This window comes from Pezoporus wallicus, unplaced genomic scaffold (assembly GCF_028554395.1).
Source record: "Pezoporus wallicus isolate ANWC-B61680 ecotype Strahan unplaced genomic scaffold, APGP_CSIRO_Pwel_v1 contig_229, whole genome shotgun sequence".
NCBI lineage: Eukaryota > Metazoa > Chordata > Aves > Psittaciformes > Psittacidae > Pezoporus > Pezoporus wallicus.
Window position 1 is genome coordinate 2,756,088 of NW_026638360.1, and position 16,545 is coordinate 2,772,632.

General features: G+C 46.4%; 1 protein-coding gene across 4 annotated transcripts in view; it reads right to left on the reverse strand.

Moving 5' to 3' along the window:
- IGSF3 (immunoglobulin superfamily member 3) overlaps positions 1-16,545 on the reverse strand; it is a 154,149-nt gene that overhangs the window by 54,701 nt on the left and 82,903 nt on the right. For 3 of the 4 annotated variants that reach the window (XM_057410503.1, XM_057410504.1, XM_057410502.1), the window contains one exon: positions 10,370-10,747. In XM_057410503.1, coding sequence (XP_057266486.1) covers positions 10,370-10,745 — 376 coding nt within the window. In that variant the 5' untranslated portion in view covers positions 10,746-10,747. Of the gene's footprint in view, positions 1-10,369; positions 10,748-11,578; positions 11,754-16,545 lie in introns of those variants that run through there. The other variant, XM_057410505.1, reaches the window with a different exon arrangement.

The window sequence follows — 16,545 nt, forward strand, 5'->3', positions numbered from 1 at the left end:
CTACTGCACCCAGGGAAATCCTCTTAAACCTGTATCAGATAAAGATTGTAAAACTGTTATACAGCTAAACCGACAGGGCAGACACAGAACCATGATGGAAAATGTCTCCTCACAGCTTCTCCCTACTGAGGGGCACCATTGTCTGAGGGCAGGTCAGGCTTCCTGCTCAGCATGGAAGTGCACCCTGCACTGGCTGGGAGGAGCTAGAGGGAGTGGGAAAGGCCAGTCCTGCCAGGGCTTTTGACTGGAGGAAGTGAGAGGATAAACTGCCTTGGGACCAAAAGCCCACCTCTGAAGCACTAAAGTGTTGCTCTCCCTTCCCCCCCCCCCTCCCCGGCCCAGCAGGCAGCAGAAGCAGGGCAGAGACCTTCTAATGCTTTAAACCAGAGTAAATCTCTTCCCCAGGATGCTCAATAGTAATGTTTCCAAATTATCAGGTAAGGAGACTGAACCAGAGGGGTCTCACTTAGTCTTCTGAGCCTTCGTGAGGGTGAGACGGAAGCAGTAGGCTTTCAGCTTTTGTGCTATCCTACCTGATAGGACAGAAAGGATCTGATGTACAACTGGTAATGCTGCTAGGAGCTTTTGCGTTTGCTGCTTCCCTGTGGTTTGCCTGAGCACTGGCCCCCAGTTTGACTTTGTTTTGCTCGTTTTGTAATTGTTCAACAAAATTTCATGCATCCACACCACAATGAGCACAGAGCTTTGTGCCACATAAGCAGGCTGGCTACAGGCACTGCACTACATGGGGACTCAATCATTCACCACCAGACCTGCGGCAACGCACCACAGGCAATGTGAGAAAAGCATCAGCATCAACAGCAGAAACAGCTGCCCTTGCCTCAAAAGGCAGGAGACTGACAGAAATGCAGAACAACCAAGTCTAAGGGGCTGGAACTAAAGAATAAATAAACCAATCCTCCAGGGGAAATGAATTATAAAGAAAATAAAGAGAAGAGAAGGAGGAAGGAGGAGGGAGTAAGTGTAGCACAAACCTCCCTGGGGAGTCAGCATGAGAAACAGGCAATGTGGAACATGAGGTTTCCATCAGTAAGCGAATAACAGCCCGCTCCATTGTGGGATTTCTCAGTGCTGCAGCTGGCTGGAGCCATGGGGACCGTATTCCACTTTCAGAGTTCACTGAGCAATTGCTAAGGCAGGGGATGGGTGCCATATGTTACCAGCTGCACTCACAGTTATCGCTTTCCCCATTTAATGCTGAGAGCCTATTGGAGGCACAGAAGCAGAGAAACCTGCACACTTTGTTCCTCTCCTCTGCCACCCGATATTCTAGTAACCCTGCCAGGCATGCCAGCAGGCTGTGCTAGCAAGTCCAGGAGCAGGTCCAATGCTGGGGAGCGACCAGGTTGTCCTGGCCCCTCAGCCCTGCCGGTACCCATCACAAGCGGGGAGGCAGAAGAGACAGGTGCCCCTCAAACACCCTCCAGTGAGCTGGTTGATACAGCTGGAGGCAACCCCTGGCAAGCTGCTGAGCACGTAGGGGGCAAGTACCAAGCTCTGTCCATCCCACATTACAGACTGCTGGCTCCCACCCGCTCACCCAACCAAGCCCAGCTCCTTCTGCCTCTCCTTTTGTGCTCTGCCTTTCTTCTCAGTCTCCCAGAGCTTCTCTCACTTGTGCATGTAGTGAAAAAGTAATCACTTAGGGGAAAAAACAAGATGTTGGGAGCTGCCCAGAACACACTGGGTGGAAATACTACTAACTAGTAAACATAAGAGACCAGTAACACCAGACGACCCTTTGCTTCCCATGATTTGCATGCGAAGCCTGATCTGAACGAGTTCCCCCACACATCAGGTTTACTTTTCTGAAAAAGATGGAGAGCCCAAGATTTGAACCTCAGGTCGTGAGTAGCATGCTTAAAATCATAGAATCAATTAGGTTAGAAAAGACCTTATCAAGGTCTTCAAGTCCAACCTTTACCCCCAGCACTGCGAAGTCCATCACTAAACCATGTCACTAAAGGCTCCATGTTTTTTGAACACCTGAGGTAGAGCTGGTCTTCAAATGCAATATACAATATGGAAATATACACAAACAGCCTGATCTCAGAAGGATATTCTAATAGGCATCCTATAAATAGTTTACTTTCTTCTTGAAAGAAAGGATTTAGGATTTAAGACTACCAAATGCCTCATTTTAGCAGGAACCGGCAGAGTATATTGGAAGAGTCACCGCGACAAGTGAAAAGGGCATGTGGGCTGAATGTTGCTTTTGCAGCAGCTCCTTCCACGGTAGCAGAGGATCCCAAGCCTTGCAGCCTCCAGCCTCACCAACACTGAAGAAGCAAAGGGCTTGGTGGAAGAGCCAGTGCCACGGTCCCATCAACCTGAGACACACATGTCTGAGTGGAGCCAAGCATCGCTGGGGCAGAATAGAGAGCAAGACCCTGAGTCTTCAGAAAAGAGGCTTTTGCAGGAAAGGCTGCTTTAGTTTTCAAAGATCATTTCAACTGACCAGACTGATTTTGTTATTCAGGCTCAGTGCCACACAGAAACCTACCCATGCAGAATGCTGCAGCTCTTCACAGTCAGAAGGCAAATCAGCATTTGGGCTCCTGCACCTCCCTTCCAGACAAGTAAGACATAGAAAGCCTGGAAGCGAAGGGCTCCTTTTAAAGACCAGCCTAGATCTGTGAGCAGAGGGCTGTGCAATCGCCCGTGGTTGCATTCATTTACATTTTTAGAAATGCATTTTAGAATACATTTTTTCTTACAATGCATAGGTATAAGAGTACAGACATGCATAAAAATGGACATGTATTCTTATTGTAATTCTCCTCCACATGATAGCTAAATTTAAAAAAGTATCTACCTCAAAAGGGACAATGTAGGAAAAAACATATGGAATATGGTGATGTGCCCTAAATGTGTCTAACGCCAGGTTTTTGAGAAATGGGTAGGTGGACAGGAGGGGAAAAAGAAAGAAACAGTTCCACAGTGGAGAGCCTTCCCCACAAAGCATGTCACACCACCAAGTCGCCTGTGGTTTTGAGGAACAGGGCATGAAGGCAAGGGAAGGAAAAAGCTCAACAGCAAAGAAGGGGGAGAGCAGATACAAAGGATTATCCATGTTTTCAGGCAGGTCTGCCTAAAATTTTTTCCACACCTCCTGTGCAGATAGAGGTACAGAAGTGATGCCATGTAACCCAACAATTAGAAAGTAAAAATTAGGCAAGCAATTCCAACAGGAAAGAACAAGGCATGGTGTACTGCAACAAAATTGTCATAATTTGAAGTGTTTAGCCTTTAAATAGTAACAGGAGATAAGATAAAGATACATAAAATAATAAGTGAATCTTGTCTAGCAATGCGAGAACACATACAGAGATTTATGTTAGAAACTTTCAGCTGTAGCATGAATGGTATCTACCCAAAAGTGTTTTAGAAAGCAGAAATAACTAAGCCCATGCAATTCATTGCTGGATTATATATGACTAAAGCCAAGGTTTAAAAAAAGGGACAAAGACTGGAAATTCAAATAGGTCTTGGTGCCTTCCTCTTACCATCAGGAGTGTTACATCTGGATGGGGCATGAAGCCTCTGACTGGCATCATACACACCCATGCCAGAGGAGGCTGTAAAGAAGCAGCCCCTACTGCCAGCTCCAGAGTCGCTGGCCACAGGGCTGCCTGTACGAGCATACCACCAGCCTCCTCAACCTGGCAGTGCTTATTAGCCTCACTGCTTCTGCAAGGGCAAAACTGAGTGAGCTTAAGCAGCTATACTTCCAAGACATCAGAAATGGATAAGCAGGACTGGAGATGAATCCTATTCAGCATCATTACCAGGCAGAGCTGAAAGATAAGCCTTTGTTTCTAAGTCCCGCTATCTGAGGAGCTCAAAGCGCTTCACAGTTATTTAGCTTAGACTTTATGAAAGGCTTGTATGCTAATTTTACCAGCTGGAAAATGGTGAGGGAGACGGAGCACGCCATACCCAGGCACACGCAGTGAGTCGGCAGCATGGTATGACCCAATGCCTGCAGTATGGTAAGACCCCTGAATGCCTGCCACTCCCCACTACTGCCTAGCATAAGAAACTGGGTACTCTGGTTTGCTGGTGCAATTTCCAGGCTGTACCCATAGGAACTGCCAGAGATAAAATACGTTTTACTCTCCTCATTCCTCCCCCATCAACAGACTAACACCCCCTTTCCTTCCACAGCAGGAACAGAAAAAGCAGAGCATCATAGGTCAAATTTTCTATTCCAAGGCTACTACAAAGAGCTTTAGGCATGTAGAGTAGGACAGTTAGAACAAAATACCCCAGTGTCTAGCTGCAAAGGACCACCTAGGAGAAAGTATTTGATTTTACTTTTTCTTTATTTTTTTTTAATGTCACCTAAAGGGTAATTTGAAAGTGAAGGACATTTTACTCCTCTGGGGAGCTAATTACTGCAACAAGCACAGCCCAGACAGGCAAAGATGAATGCAACTCACAAAGCAGGAATTTCAACAACACTAATCCTGGAACTCACTTTGGTTAACTGATGGCTTGGCCAAACAAAGCATACACATGCTTCATGGAGGTAGCAAAGGCACTGAGATGGCCTCAGAGAGATCAGGACATTTGCACTAGGCTCTCAAATTCTCCTTTTGTAGACCAGAGGAAAGCAATAGAGACAAAATCCTGCAACCTCTCTAAAGAAATACGAAATACAAAAAAATGTGCCAGAAAGAAGGAAGAATATGGGGATAAACAATAGGTCCTTGCTGTTCTCACCTTGTTGAGATCACCAATGTTATACCATTATTTAGAACTGACATCCCCACTATGTATCATTTTATACCTTTCCTTAAACATGCTCTCTCCAAACTGCTGCCTAACAGTGGTTCTTACTGCACAGCAGCCAAAAGATTCATTATGGGAGCACAGGACAATTCAGGCTGGAAAGGACCCCAGGGGGGTGGGGGTGGTGGTGTCTAGCACAACTGCAGGTCTAGCAGGGTCAACTATAAGGTCAGACCACACTGCTTAGGGTTTGATCCTGTTAGGTCTTGAAATGCTCCAGAGATGGAGCCTGTGCAATCCCCTCAGGGCAGTCTGAACTGCTCGTTTCCACTTCTGCGTGCTGTTGCTCATCTGCAAAAAGCCTAGTCCTCCCAGGACACATGTACAGTGACAGACACTTCCCCCTGTCTCTAAGAAGGGGCAAAGCATAGAAAGAAGACTCCCAAAGACTTCTATCAAAACCAGTAGATCCTTGTCTGCAAGACTACCACCTTTGAAACCTCCCTCAAGCAAAGCCACCTTCTGCCCATCTGACAGCTGGAATAAACCAGCAGCCACCAAGGTCCACGCTCCTCACGTGAGCAGAGGTGACTACACTTGGACTGAGTGCCCCCAGGTTACCAGGAGCAGGCAGTGATCTCCCATGGCAAATCTGTGACATGACTTCCCCCCTCTGCTCTGTGCATGCGCAGATCATGTATGGCAGCACTTGACGAAGAAGAGGGGAAGCTGCTGCTAACAAGCAGTAACAGCTAGTACAAGCTAATAAATTTGTTTTTTTCTTTTTTTGCCTGCTACATGCCCGTTACCTTTCCACTGGCATTCTGGAGATTCTCGGTTGCAAAGTCAACAAGAGTCCTGCTTTGTTTTCTTCAATGCTTGTCTGAGACCTATGCAACTCCCTCCCTTTCAGCATCACGCTTAAGTCTTTCTTCCACCTCTTGTGTTACTAAAGCCTCTCAGATGCACCCTACAGCTATCCTTGTCATGGGATTGCAGCTGGCCACACAGTCACATGCCACAGCGGACTCCTACAAGACAAAATTTTAAAGACATGGTCAGACTACCTATGGACTGAGTTCTGGTCTGCAGACTCAGGTAGCTCAGCATTTGGAGACAGGACCCCTTCAAGCAGAGCTGCAGCCAACTCTTGACATGAGGCAGAGAGGCAGCCGGCTCTTCATACCACCAGCGTCCACACGCACCACAACTCCCAAGTCTGGCACAGTGTCAAAACTTCACCACAATGGGGCTGCCAAAAGAACACACACCCAGACCCTGGGAGCCATCACAGCCAGAGAGGATGTAGGAGAACAGGACAGAGATCAAGGCACCAGTCTACCTGGGCAGGGTGAGACCTAGCAGAGAGCAGAAGTGTGGCCAGGCTGAGAGGGTGAACAGAGGAGCCACTGAATAGTACCTAGCTAGTGAGGATCCTCTCTGCCCCCCTTTCACCTAAGCCTGGCAGAAAGGAGATGTCAGTGACTGTCCCTGCAGTCACTATCAGCTCCACAGCAGCTCCCACCCTTCTCCAAAACAGCAGAGTCCAAGTGCTGCTTGTTTCTCAACTCTGCACCGAAATTGCTCCTTCTCACTCTGTGGTACCATGGAGGTTGTGGTCTCTCCCCCTGCTCGCCCCATCCAAAAACCTTTCATTTTCTTTAACTTGTTTAGGATCAATGCTGTACAGCTGCTTCCCACAAAATAAAAAGTACAAGAGCTGCCACCTCTTCAAGTGCTTTGAAACCCTTCCTCCTGCTCTGCCACTGCCTGTTCAAGAAAACTCTTGTTCAAGAAAAACACATACTCTGAAAAAGAGCTTAACATTTGTGGAAGCACAGATGAAATAACACTGACAGAAAAGTCTGAAGCTTCTGAAGGGGTTGTACTTGGGCCTCTTCGCTGTTATCAGGTACAGGCTGTAAGGGTACAGGCGCACAAAAAACTTGTTGCAGAGATATAGTGGAGTACAAATTTGCAGTGACTCATGAACTCTGAAGTAACTGCTATGAGCTCTCTTCTACCCCACAGCAAAATATGAGTTTATTTATCCATTAACGTAAGATGAGAAGCACAAACCAGCATCTTGGACTGCACAGCATCCCTGCAGCTTCACTACCTAAATTGCACAGAAATCTCCTCTTTGCTCATATTTCAAGTGTTATTAATACAGGGAATAATTCCAGTGACAATCTGGAAAATACGGCTGCCCTGCCAGTGGTGATGCTGTGTTACTGGGATGCTGCCTTCTTTCACCTGAAAATTCCTTCCTGTCCTTAGCTTCTTCATAAATTATAGGAGCAGCCCATGTACTTCTCACAGACAGCAGACTTCGTATGTGGGATAATCCTTTCTCATAATCAATCACAGTTCAACAACATCCTGAAAGGCTGCGCCCATTATTTCCTTCCCTTTTGCCACCTCCCTCAGCACAAGCTATTCCATCTGAGTTGTCCTAAATTCTTCCTCCTAACACATCTTGCAGCCCAAGTATAACTCCTCCTTCCCAATGATACAGCTCAGGAGGAGATGAGAAGAAGGGTAGCAAGATAGACTTATTTTTGAAGCAACTGAGGGAAATTGAAGACTGGTGAAAAAGTTTAAGCCTTGATACACATTTCCTCCCATGGCAGAAGGCCACTGAACCACATTACTGGCCTCATTCCTATCTTTAGAGAGCTTATCGCTTGTACTGCATGCCTAAATCCAGATAAGAATCCCATGAAGTGCCTGAGGAGCACTTGTTAGTGCAGAGACATCAGGTCCTTGGAGTGGTATTAGATCCTGGCCAAGACCTCAGTGAATAAAAAGAAACCTCAATTGGAGACACCAACCATGCTTGCTGTTTGTGAGGCAGATAGAACTGTACTTTCAAGCCCAACCAGCACATATTTGAAGATGACAAGACTACGTTTTAGCAGCTGCAGAACCCTGGATATATAGCTCTCAATGCTGCTCAGACAACAGGAGCAGAGATGCACACTGGCTGTTTTGTCTGTCAGTCTGTCCCAGTGCAGACAGCAGCCCCATGTGCTGATGCACCAGTGTCCCATTCAGCTACCCCATCACATAGTTGTATTGCCTGAGTGAAGAAGGGAGAAACTCTTCCTTCATCTCTTCATCTTGCTTTCAGAGCAGCAAGTCTAGAATCAACACTGCTCCAAACATATCCATTTCACACATAAACACAGACTAGAGATGCTTACAAACCTGCCTCCCTGCAGGCTCTGCTGTTGCCAAAAGAGTCACCCAATCTAATGAGTCAATTAAAAATTCATAACTGGATGAAAGAAAAAAAAAAAAGTTTTGTTCTGTTTCTGAGAAAATGAGAACAGTAACTCTCATCTAGCTCTTGTGTACCTCTTCTTGTCTACAGCAACAAAGCCAGCCTGAAAACCCGTGACCTGTAGCTGAGAGCTGAAATGTCAGGGGATAAAAAGGTTGCATGTTTGTCCCAGCCCTGCAGAACAGCCCACTTCCCCAGCAGGACTTAAAGGTCCCACAGTGTTCAAGTCAACACCGGCTCACATGAATGGGCTTGTCCTGTAGCTCATCACAAGGGGCACTCTGGAAAAGTCAGTTTCTGTGAAGAGTTTGGTTAAACCACAGAAAACACCTACACAGATACACACATTCAAAACACAAGTAACCTTAAGTCATTTCTGAAGTGAATTTCCAGAAATGAATTAAGCTAAAGCAAATTAGGGCCCCGAATTCTAAGTGCAAGCACCCATGAAGGGGCATAATGTGATTTAACTAATCCACTAAAAGTTACTTTTGATCTGTTTTCTTTAACATCCCCGACGCACATTAAGGCCTGAAGCCAATACCCTCAAAAAACCATTCATGGTGTCTACAGAATCCCAAATCTTACATGCCTTGTACTTGTGGCAAGAGACAGAGAAAAAGCATACCAAGCCAGCAAGCCCTGGGCTGGCCATCAAATCAGCCAGGAGGGTCCTGGCTCCCCAGTTCTTGGTGGAGCAGCTCCCCTGTACCCTACAGCCATCACTCACACTGGCTGTACTTACCAGGAATCCCTGTCCCATGCTGTGCACCACCAGCAGCTAACAGAGGTACTCTCACTTGTTTTAACAGCTTTCCTGCAAGAGCCCACAGGGTGCAGCTCCCTGGCAGAGCAACCCAGACCCAAACCACCCTGCCCCCAGGCACTTTCCCACTGGGTGTTGATTTTCAACGGGCTTCACTCCCTAAGGTGACTTTAGAGCAGCAGTGCTGACTCAGTCCTGTTCAAATGAAAGGGGCAACCACAAGCCTGGGCACCTGAAGCACATCAAAGAACTACAAAACAAACAAACAAACAAAACAAACCACATAGAAAAGAGTATTCAAGTGTCTGCCTCCCTGACTTCTCATGGACATCAGATGGCACCTAAGTAAGAACCTGCACTCAAGCATGGGGCTTCACCTGGGAGAGTGGCTGGGCTGGTACCTCTGAAGGGAAGAAGGCAAGGTGCACACAAGCTGAGGGCAAGAAGCACAAAACAAAGGAGGGCTACTGTTATTTAAACTCACACCTTTACTCCTTTCACAATGGGTTTCCTGTGTCAACATGGCCTGAACAGCCAACACGCTGACTAGCTAGTCTGGATAATATCAAAGTGGTTTCCAAACCAGAGACCTGCAGGCTCGCAGGAAAGCAAGCCTGCTGTCTGTGGGCTTAAATTTGCTAGAGGGGTGCCTCTGCTGCAGAGGAGTTCTTTTAGGAGTCCTTCAGCAAAGAGTCTGATTGAAGTTATTAGACTTCTGTTAGCTGAGTTAGAGACTTCAAATCCAATCCCATTTTGAGATACAGAAAGCAAGCTGAAGCTTGAAACAGTCAAGTCAGCTAGTATGAGAGGTGCTATGGAAATACTCCACATTTTAAAGAACCTGTTTTCAATTTTTCTAACACAGACAAAACCAACCAAACAAACCCCAAATCAACTCCCCCACATTCATCTACAGACAATTCGAGTAGTGTGGTGTTTTCAGGATGCATTCAGCATTACCCTCTGCTAAGAGCCTGAAGATGAAGTGTTCAAAAACCATGTAGATGAGGCCCCCGATGACATGGTTTAGTGGTACACTTGGCACTCCTGGGGTAACAGTTGGACTTCATGACCTTAAGGTCTTTTCCAACCTAGCTGATTCTATGATCTGCCCTGCTCCCCTTATATGCCGCTCATTACATCTTCTCTCTTCCCCACTCCACTATTTCGTCACTTTTGTCACACAGCTCTCTCCTCTGCAGCTTATGCCATCTGGAGAAGCCTCCCTACCTTTCTCCTCTACAATACATCAGTTCCACATCCCTCTTGCTTTCAGCCAGAGCTTCAAATGTTCCTCTCCCCAGCTATGCTACCTGGTGTCTCTTTTTTACAAGGGCCTTATTACTAGAGAAAGCTTGGTATCTCCTGTGCCTCTATACGGTGATTTCCTGCAATTCACACTACCCATGCTGCCTGCCCTCTTCTCCTTGTCTTCCTCACTGGTGTTTTTTCTGACAGCTTATGTGGACTACATTGCACATGGAGGGGTTCACAGGTTTGTGCTGCATGCTGGCTGGGAGACACCCCATTGCCCCAGCCATGCTGTTATCAGGACAGCTTACCCACAAGGTTCATCTTGGCGCTGTAACTCCCAAAGTACCTCTCGTCAGTGTTGGGTGTGTGGCACTCGTACTCGCCAGCATCCCGGTCCTGCAGGTCGGTGATGTGCAGCAGGACAGCGTCCCCCTGCACCCGCTCCACGTAGATCCCACGGCTGCGCACGCGTTGGGTGTAGATGGCGTAGGGGAAGGATGGGTCGACGGTGCTGACGATCTGCACCTCCCGCTCAGGGGCTGAGGGCAGGTAGATGGACCACTGGAAGTTCTGCTCCGACGGGCCCTGGTAGCCGCTCACCTTGCACCACAACGTGATGTGAGAACCCTCCGTGCGGTAAAGGGGCCCTTCCTGCACCGCCACTTGCCGCTGGGCCAAGGCCATGCCTGTGGGAAGAGAGGAGCTCAGCATTACTTCCCAACAGGCAGCCCCCGTGTCTTCTCCCAGATGTACCTGTCCTACCCTTTGGCAGCTGTGCTCAGCAAGACAAGCCCTCATACCCCATTTTAAAACTGGCACATTGGACTCTGGCACAGCACCCTTCCAGCCATGTAGCAATTTCCTTGCTGACTCGAGGGGAATGTCTTTTAAGATACCCTGTAAGAGAAGCAGCATCGAGATGACATAAAATCCTTCTTTGGTAGCAGTAAGAATCCAGGAACAAAAGGTATCCCACCACATGGCAACAAACTCAAGCTGACAAGGCTTTGTTTTCAGTACTACTTTGATTTTCCAGCCCTACAACCCTGAGGATGGGGTTGCTGCAGGAGGGCACTAGTGGTGGCACATGGACACTCTGCGGCACCCCAGTACACACAGGTATCTGGGGAGCTGCTGCTGGGGCCCCCCAGTCCAGCAGCGACTTCTTCTTCCCCTGGCACAGCTGAGCCAGGACTGTCTTCTACCAGGAGAGAGGCTCATGTACAAGCCAGGAGGCCACACACCCTCCCCTTGGGTTTCCAGGCTATACAACTGCAATATCACAGGCACCCGCCCTCCATCAGCAAACCCGCTGGAGGCTTTGGCTGGTCCAAAATCTTTTTCGCTGAAACCCAGCATGTCTTCCCCAATCTTTCAGTTACATTTGTAAACGCATACGGGGAAATATCACACTTCCAGCACTGCTGCTTCAAGTCTATTCAAAAGGAGTATATTTACTATAAAACAAAAACAATTAAGGTTAATGGAGGGAGTGGGCATATTACACTACCACTTACCGCCCCTGGCTGCTGGAAATTGAGACCCGGTACCAGGCATTGTACACATGCAAACTTGTGCGGCACGGAACAAAGACAGCCCTGCAGCACGGCGACTGTGATCTGCTGTATTTTTACACAGATTATGGATGGCTGGCCCTTGCGCTCATGGCACATTACCAGCACAGCCCTCCAGGGGCCAGATAAATTACAGCAATCTATCTTGTTTGTTGCTACATCAAAGGCTTGAGGTCTGGAGACCACAGTGGGTGTTCACCAGTTATTGAGTTACCAGCAGCATGCGCACATGGCAAGGCCAATCACCCTGGCTTCTGTGACTGCCTGTTTGCCATCATAAAACAGCAATAAGTCGATTTAAAGTGTGTCCTGCGTAATCATGTTTGCAAATTTCATCCTCCGTGTGTGCGTACATGGAGGGGTGGAGCTTTCCCCCTCTTCAGTTTTTGACAGCAATGTTCAAGCCCAGAGAACCTTTCAAAAACTAGCAACTTGCAGGTAGAAGAGGTAGCCTGGCATCAGGGATTACTGACTCAATCCTCTGCTCTGGACATGAAAGTCCAGATTGGAAGTTTTTCTCCACAGCCAGCCTGGACCAGAGCCAGGAAAGATGGTTCTTACCAGCTTAAAACAAATTGTGAAAAATGGGTTCAGCACATCCATCAGGCCATGCAGCTGAACAGATGGAGTGCAATTTAAACTATTAACTTGGGCTCAGCTTGCTGCTGCTCCAAATTATGCTTCTTTTTACTCTTTATGAAATAATGTGATTTAAGGGAGGAAAGATAGCGTGTTCAAAACAAACAGGGAGAGGAACAATAGAGGCAAACACTGCTTGCTCTACCAATCTCTTTATCCTGGGGAAAGATACTGCTAGAGACAACTGTCCTGGGTTCAGCTGCAGCAGCCCTTTTTGTCCTTCTTAGTAGCTGGTGCAGTGCTGTGTTTTTGACTTTAGACTGAGAACAATGCTGATAACACCAATGTTTTTAGTTGTTGCTAAGTAATGTTTACCCTGATCAAGGACTCTTCAGCTTCATGCTCTGCCAGGGAGGAGGAGAAGCTGGGAGGAAGCAGAGACAGGACACCTGATCCAAACTAACCAAAGGGGTATTCCACACTACAGCATGTGATGCCAGTATAGAAACTAGGGGGAGTTACCTGGGAGGCCCAGATCGCTGCTTGGGTTGGGCTGGGTTTCAGTCAGCAGGTGGTGAGTGATTGTATTCTCTCCCCTTGTTATTTCCCTTATCATTACTGGTGGTAGCAGCAGTGGTTTTGTGTTATGCCTTAGCTACTGGGCTGTTCTAATCTCAACCCATGGGAGTTACATTCTTTCCATTCTCCTCCCCATTCCTCCAGGAGCAGGAGGAAGTAGTGGGGAGTGAGCAGCTGTGTGGTTCTGAGTTACTGTCTGGGCTTAAACCACGACAACAACCAACACATCTAGGGTGCAGACAGCCTTTTCTCTCATCTGGTAAAGGCCAAAGGACAAAGCAAATACTACAGCCTTTGAAGTGAACTGTTGAGCCATGAAGTACAAAATGAAATATACTCTTTTGTACAGAAGTAATTTTAGTTCTGCTTTGTAGCTAAGCAACATTGACCTCGATGGCGAGTAATAATAGCAAGAAGGAAACATTTTGGGTAAATGTTTTACAATGACCAGTTAGAATTGGACTAGTGGTGGCGTGCTTGACAACGGGGCTTTCCAAACCTGAAGTTCAGCCAAAGAATGAAGTGATGAAGATGATGAAGAAACGACCACCAGGAGTCCCAGAGACCACTACCACGTTGTTGTGCGCATGCAAAAATAGGTGTAAACCCATGTAAAATAGTTCTGGGAAATGTATAGACATGAATGTCATTTACTGGAAATATAATAAATATGTATATTAAGCAACAATATCATCACAGCCTGATTAATGCTGGGATGAGACACGTTTGGAGGAGCTATCCCCCGTGCCTCCCAGGGCTGCAATAAAGAATACCTGCTTGCCATTTAAAACTTTTTGGTGAGTTCTTCGCAAGTTCTCTGAATCAGTTTGGTGACCTAAATGGGACCCTCTCTGCCCAGCTGCAGGACCCGCTGAGGATGGGGCTCCCTAGGGCCCTTGGGAATGTTTCCCGGAGGGACCCCTTGACTCATTCGGATCCCTGTGGGAGCAGACAAGGACCATCTTTAAGAAGGTATTCTTTTGTAAGAATGATTTTGTTTTGGTTAACTTTCTGTAAGTCATAGGAGACGTCCTGCATGGAGTTTGTTTGGAGCTTGGATTTTGATGGTTTAAGCTTTAGTTTGGAGCCTTCTGTAAATTGAAATCTAGAAATCTTGTAGGCAAGGCGTATACCCGACTGCTGGTGTCCAATGGTATACATTTCGATTTGTTTGGAACACTGTTTGTGACTTGATGGTATTTGACCCAGTTTTGCAGATTATCACAGTAACGATTTTGGTATTGATGATATGATGTGGTTAATGCTATACTGTATGTTGTTATTGCATCATTAATAGTTGTTTGTCTAGCTGGATTTTATTTGTGTTCTAAGTACTGTAGTTGTGTGGAGTGTGCTTGTGGGATCCCTTGTATGCATGTGTTGAGGGCAGGGCTTGGTCAGTGGGGTATGTAGCTGCACCAAGAGATGCTGTTCTGTGCATTTTTGTTGTCGGGCTCACGTTGAAGTTTTTCTGTAATATACGATTGCTATATTTCATAAGAAAGTGCCTCGGGCTCTGGCTCCTCCTGTGGAGCATGTTGTGAGACAAAATAGAAACTTGCACTAATATAGGACCTGAATCGTGGGGAGCTAAAGACCCCATGGAAGTGTTAAAGTACTGGGGTGAGTTTGTACAAACCCCCATACCCACTCGAAGGAGTGACTGAGCCATGCTGTTTGCCATTTGCCTACAAAGGCATGGTAGATAACAGAGTTAGAGCAACAGGTAACAACAGATTTGCATTCTGAGCTAGAAAGGGTTAAAGTAGAAGTGCTGTTGCAGGGCACGCATTTGTAGCCACTGCAGAGCAGGGTGAGAGATGTAGGGGAAAAAAACAAACAAACAAACTGAGCAGTAAAAAAGGAACAAAGGCAGCGGGGCCACGAGTCTGTGCCCTCATATCTGATCCCAACTGGGACCCAGAGGCATGGGATGAAGTAGTATATGCAGATATGTTTTTCACATTAAGAAACCACTTGGAGTGGCAGAAGGAATGCGGGATTAATGTGGCTCCGCTGGATCCCTTAATTTTAGGTTTGGAAAAGGGCAGGGAAAAACAGGGATCTAAATTGGAGAGATGTTCAGCCTGTGATATTGGAGAAAGATGTTTAAAATTAAGAAAAAGGAGTAATCAGGAAGATAGGGTGGAGGATTATGCATCACCGGTACCTCTGAGAGCTGCATCCCCTGCCCTGCATCTCTCCAATACTGATGAGGAGGAAGGAAGGGATTGCAGTTGCTGATGATAGAACAGAAGGACTGGAAAACGTTACTCCAATTGCTGCAACATTCATAGCAAAACAGAGCCAATAACTCGGGCACCTTCAAGACAAGCAATGGGACTGGAGGGTGGGACAAGAATAAAGGTGAACTTTTCAATGGGAGATTTGGTCGCTTGGAAGTTAGCTGTGAAAGAGTATTGGGATGATCCCATAGGAGTTGCAAAAAGGTTCAAGTTGATTGTTAAAAGCCAAGATCCTGACTGAGGAGACACAGATGTAATGCTGGATGCATTAACGGAAACGGAAAAACAGTTGGTATTAAAAACAACCCGAGCTCATGTACGTGGTCACATTACTGCAGGAGCATTAGCAGGTATTGTGGAAGATCATATCCCTACTGCAACACCAGACTGGGATTACAATCTGCCCAAGGATTATGCCGCTTTGAATAGCAGCATATCAAAACTGGATAAAATTTGTACTGGAAAAGGCAATTCCAAAACCAGTAAATTGGTCATCCTTGTTTGTTTTAAAACAAGGGCAAACCGAAACACCAACTGAGTTTTTGGACAGGTTGAGGGAACTGATGTGAAAGTTTACTACGTTAGATCCCTCCTCAGAAGGAAGGAAGTAACAGGTAGCCAATCTGTTTCTAGGACAATCATCAGAAGATATTAGGAAAAAGGTTCAGAAGTTCAAAAGAGCCAGATGATTGTGATATAGAAAAGGAACAGAGGAAGTGTGGAGAGCGTACAGAAACTGGGAACAAGTAGAGAAGAAAAAGCTGAGTCGCACCATAGCCACAGCTACAGTGGCAGCTTTGGGACAAGTAGGAACTGGTAAAGGGACCAGCGTAAGAGGACAAGGCAGTGGTAGAGAAGGAATGTCAGACAAAGATAAAGTAAATCCTTTGTCTATGGGACCAGATCAGTGTGCATACTGTAGGAAAACTGGACACTGGAAGTGATATTGCCCTAACCTAAAGAATCTCCAGACACTCCAGTGACTGAATTGGTGCTAGACTGACAGGGACCTGGGGCATATACCCTAGGAGACCCACTAGTTAAATTAAAGCTAGAGACCAGAGAAAAGGAGGTGGAATTTTTAGTGGATATGGGAGCAACCTATTCGATGTTAAATCAGAGTCTGACTCCATTGGGAAAAGAATTTGTTACAGTTGTGGGAGCTACTGGCCGGCAAGAAAAAGTGTTCTTTCTGAAACCGTTAGAGTACAAATTGGGAAAACAAATAGGAATACGTAAGTTTTTATACATGCCGAATTCTCCAAAATCTTTACTAGGGCGAGATTTACTAGAACATTTGGAAGCAACCATAATGCTTAAGGAAGGAGAAATGGAATTAAAAGTTAAAGAGAACAAATAATTGAAGTCCTGAGTTTATCTTTAATTCAACAGAAAAGCAGAAAGAATGACCTCCCTGAAACAGAAGAAGTCTTTAATCAGGTATATCCAGGAGTATGGGTATCTGAAGTTCCAGGTAAGGTGAAAAATGCTTTACCTGTTAAAGTA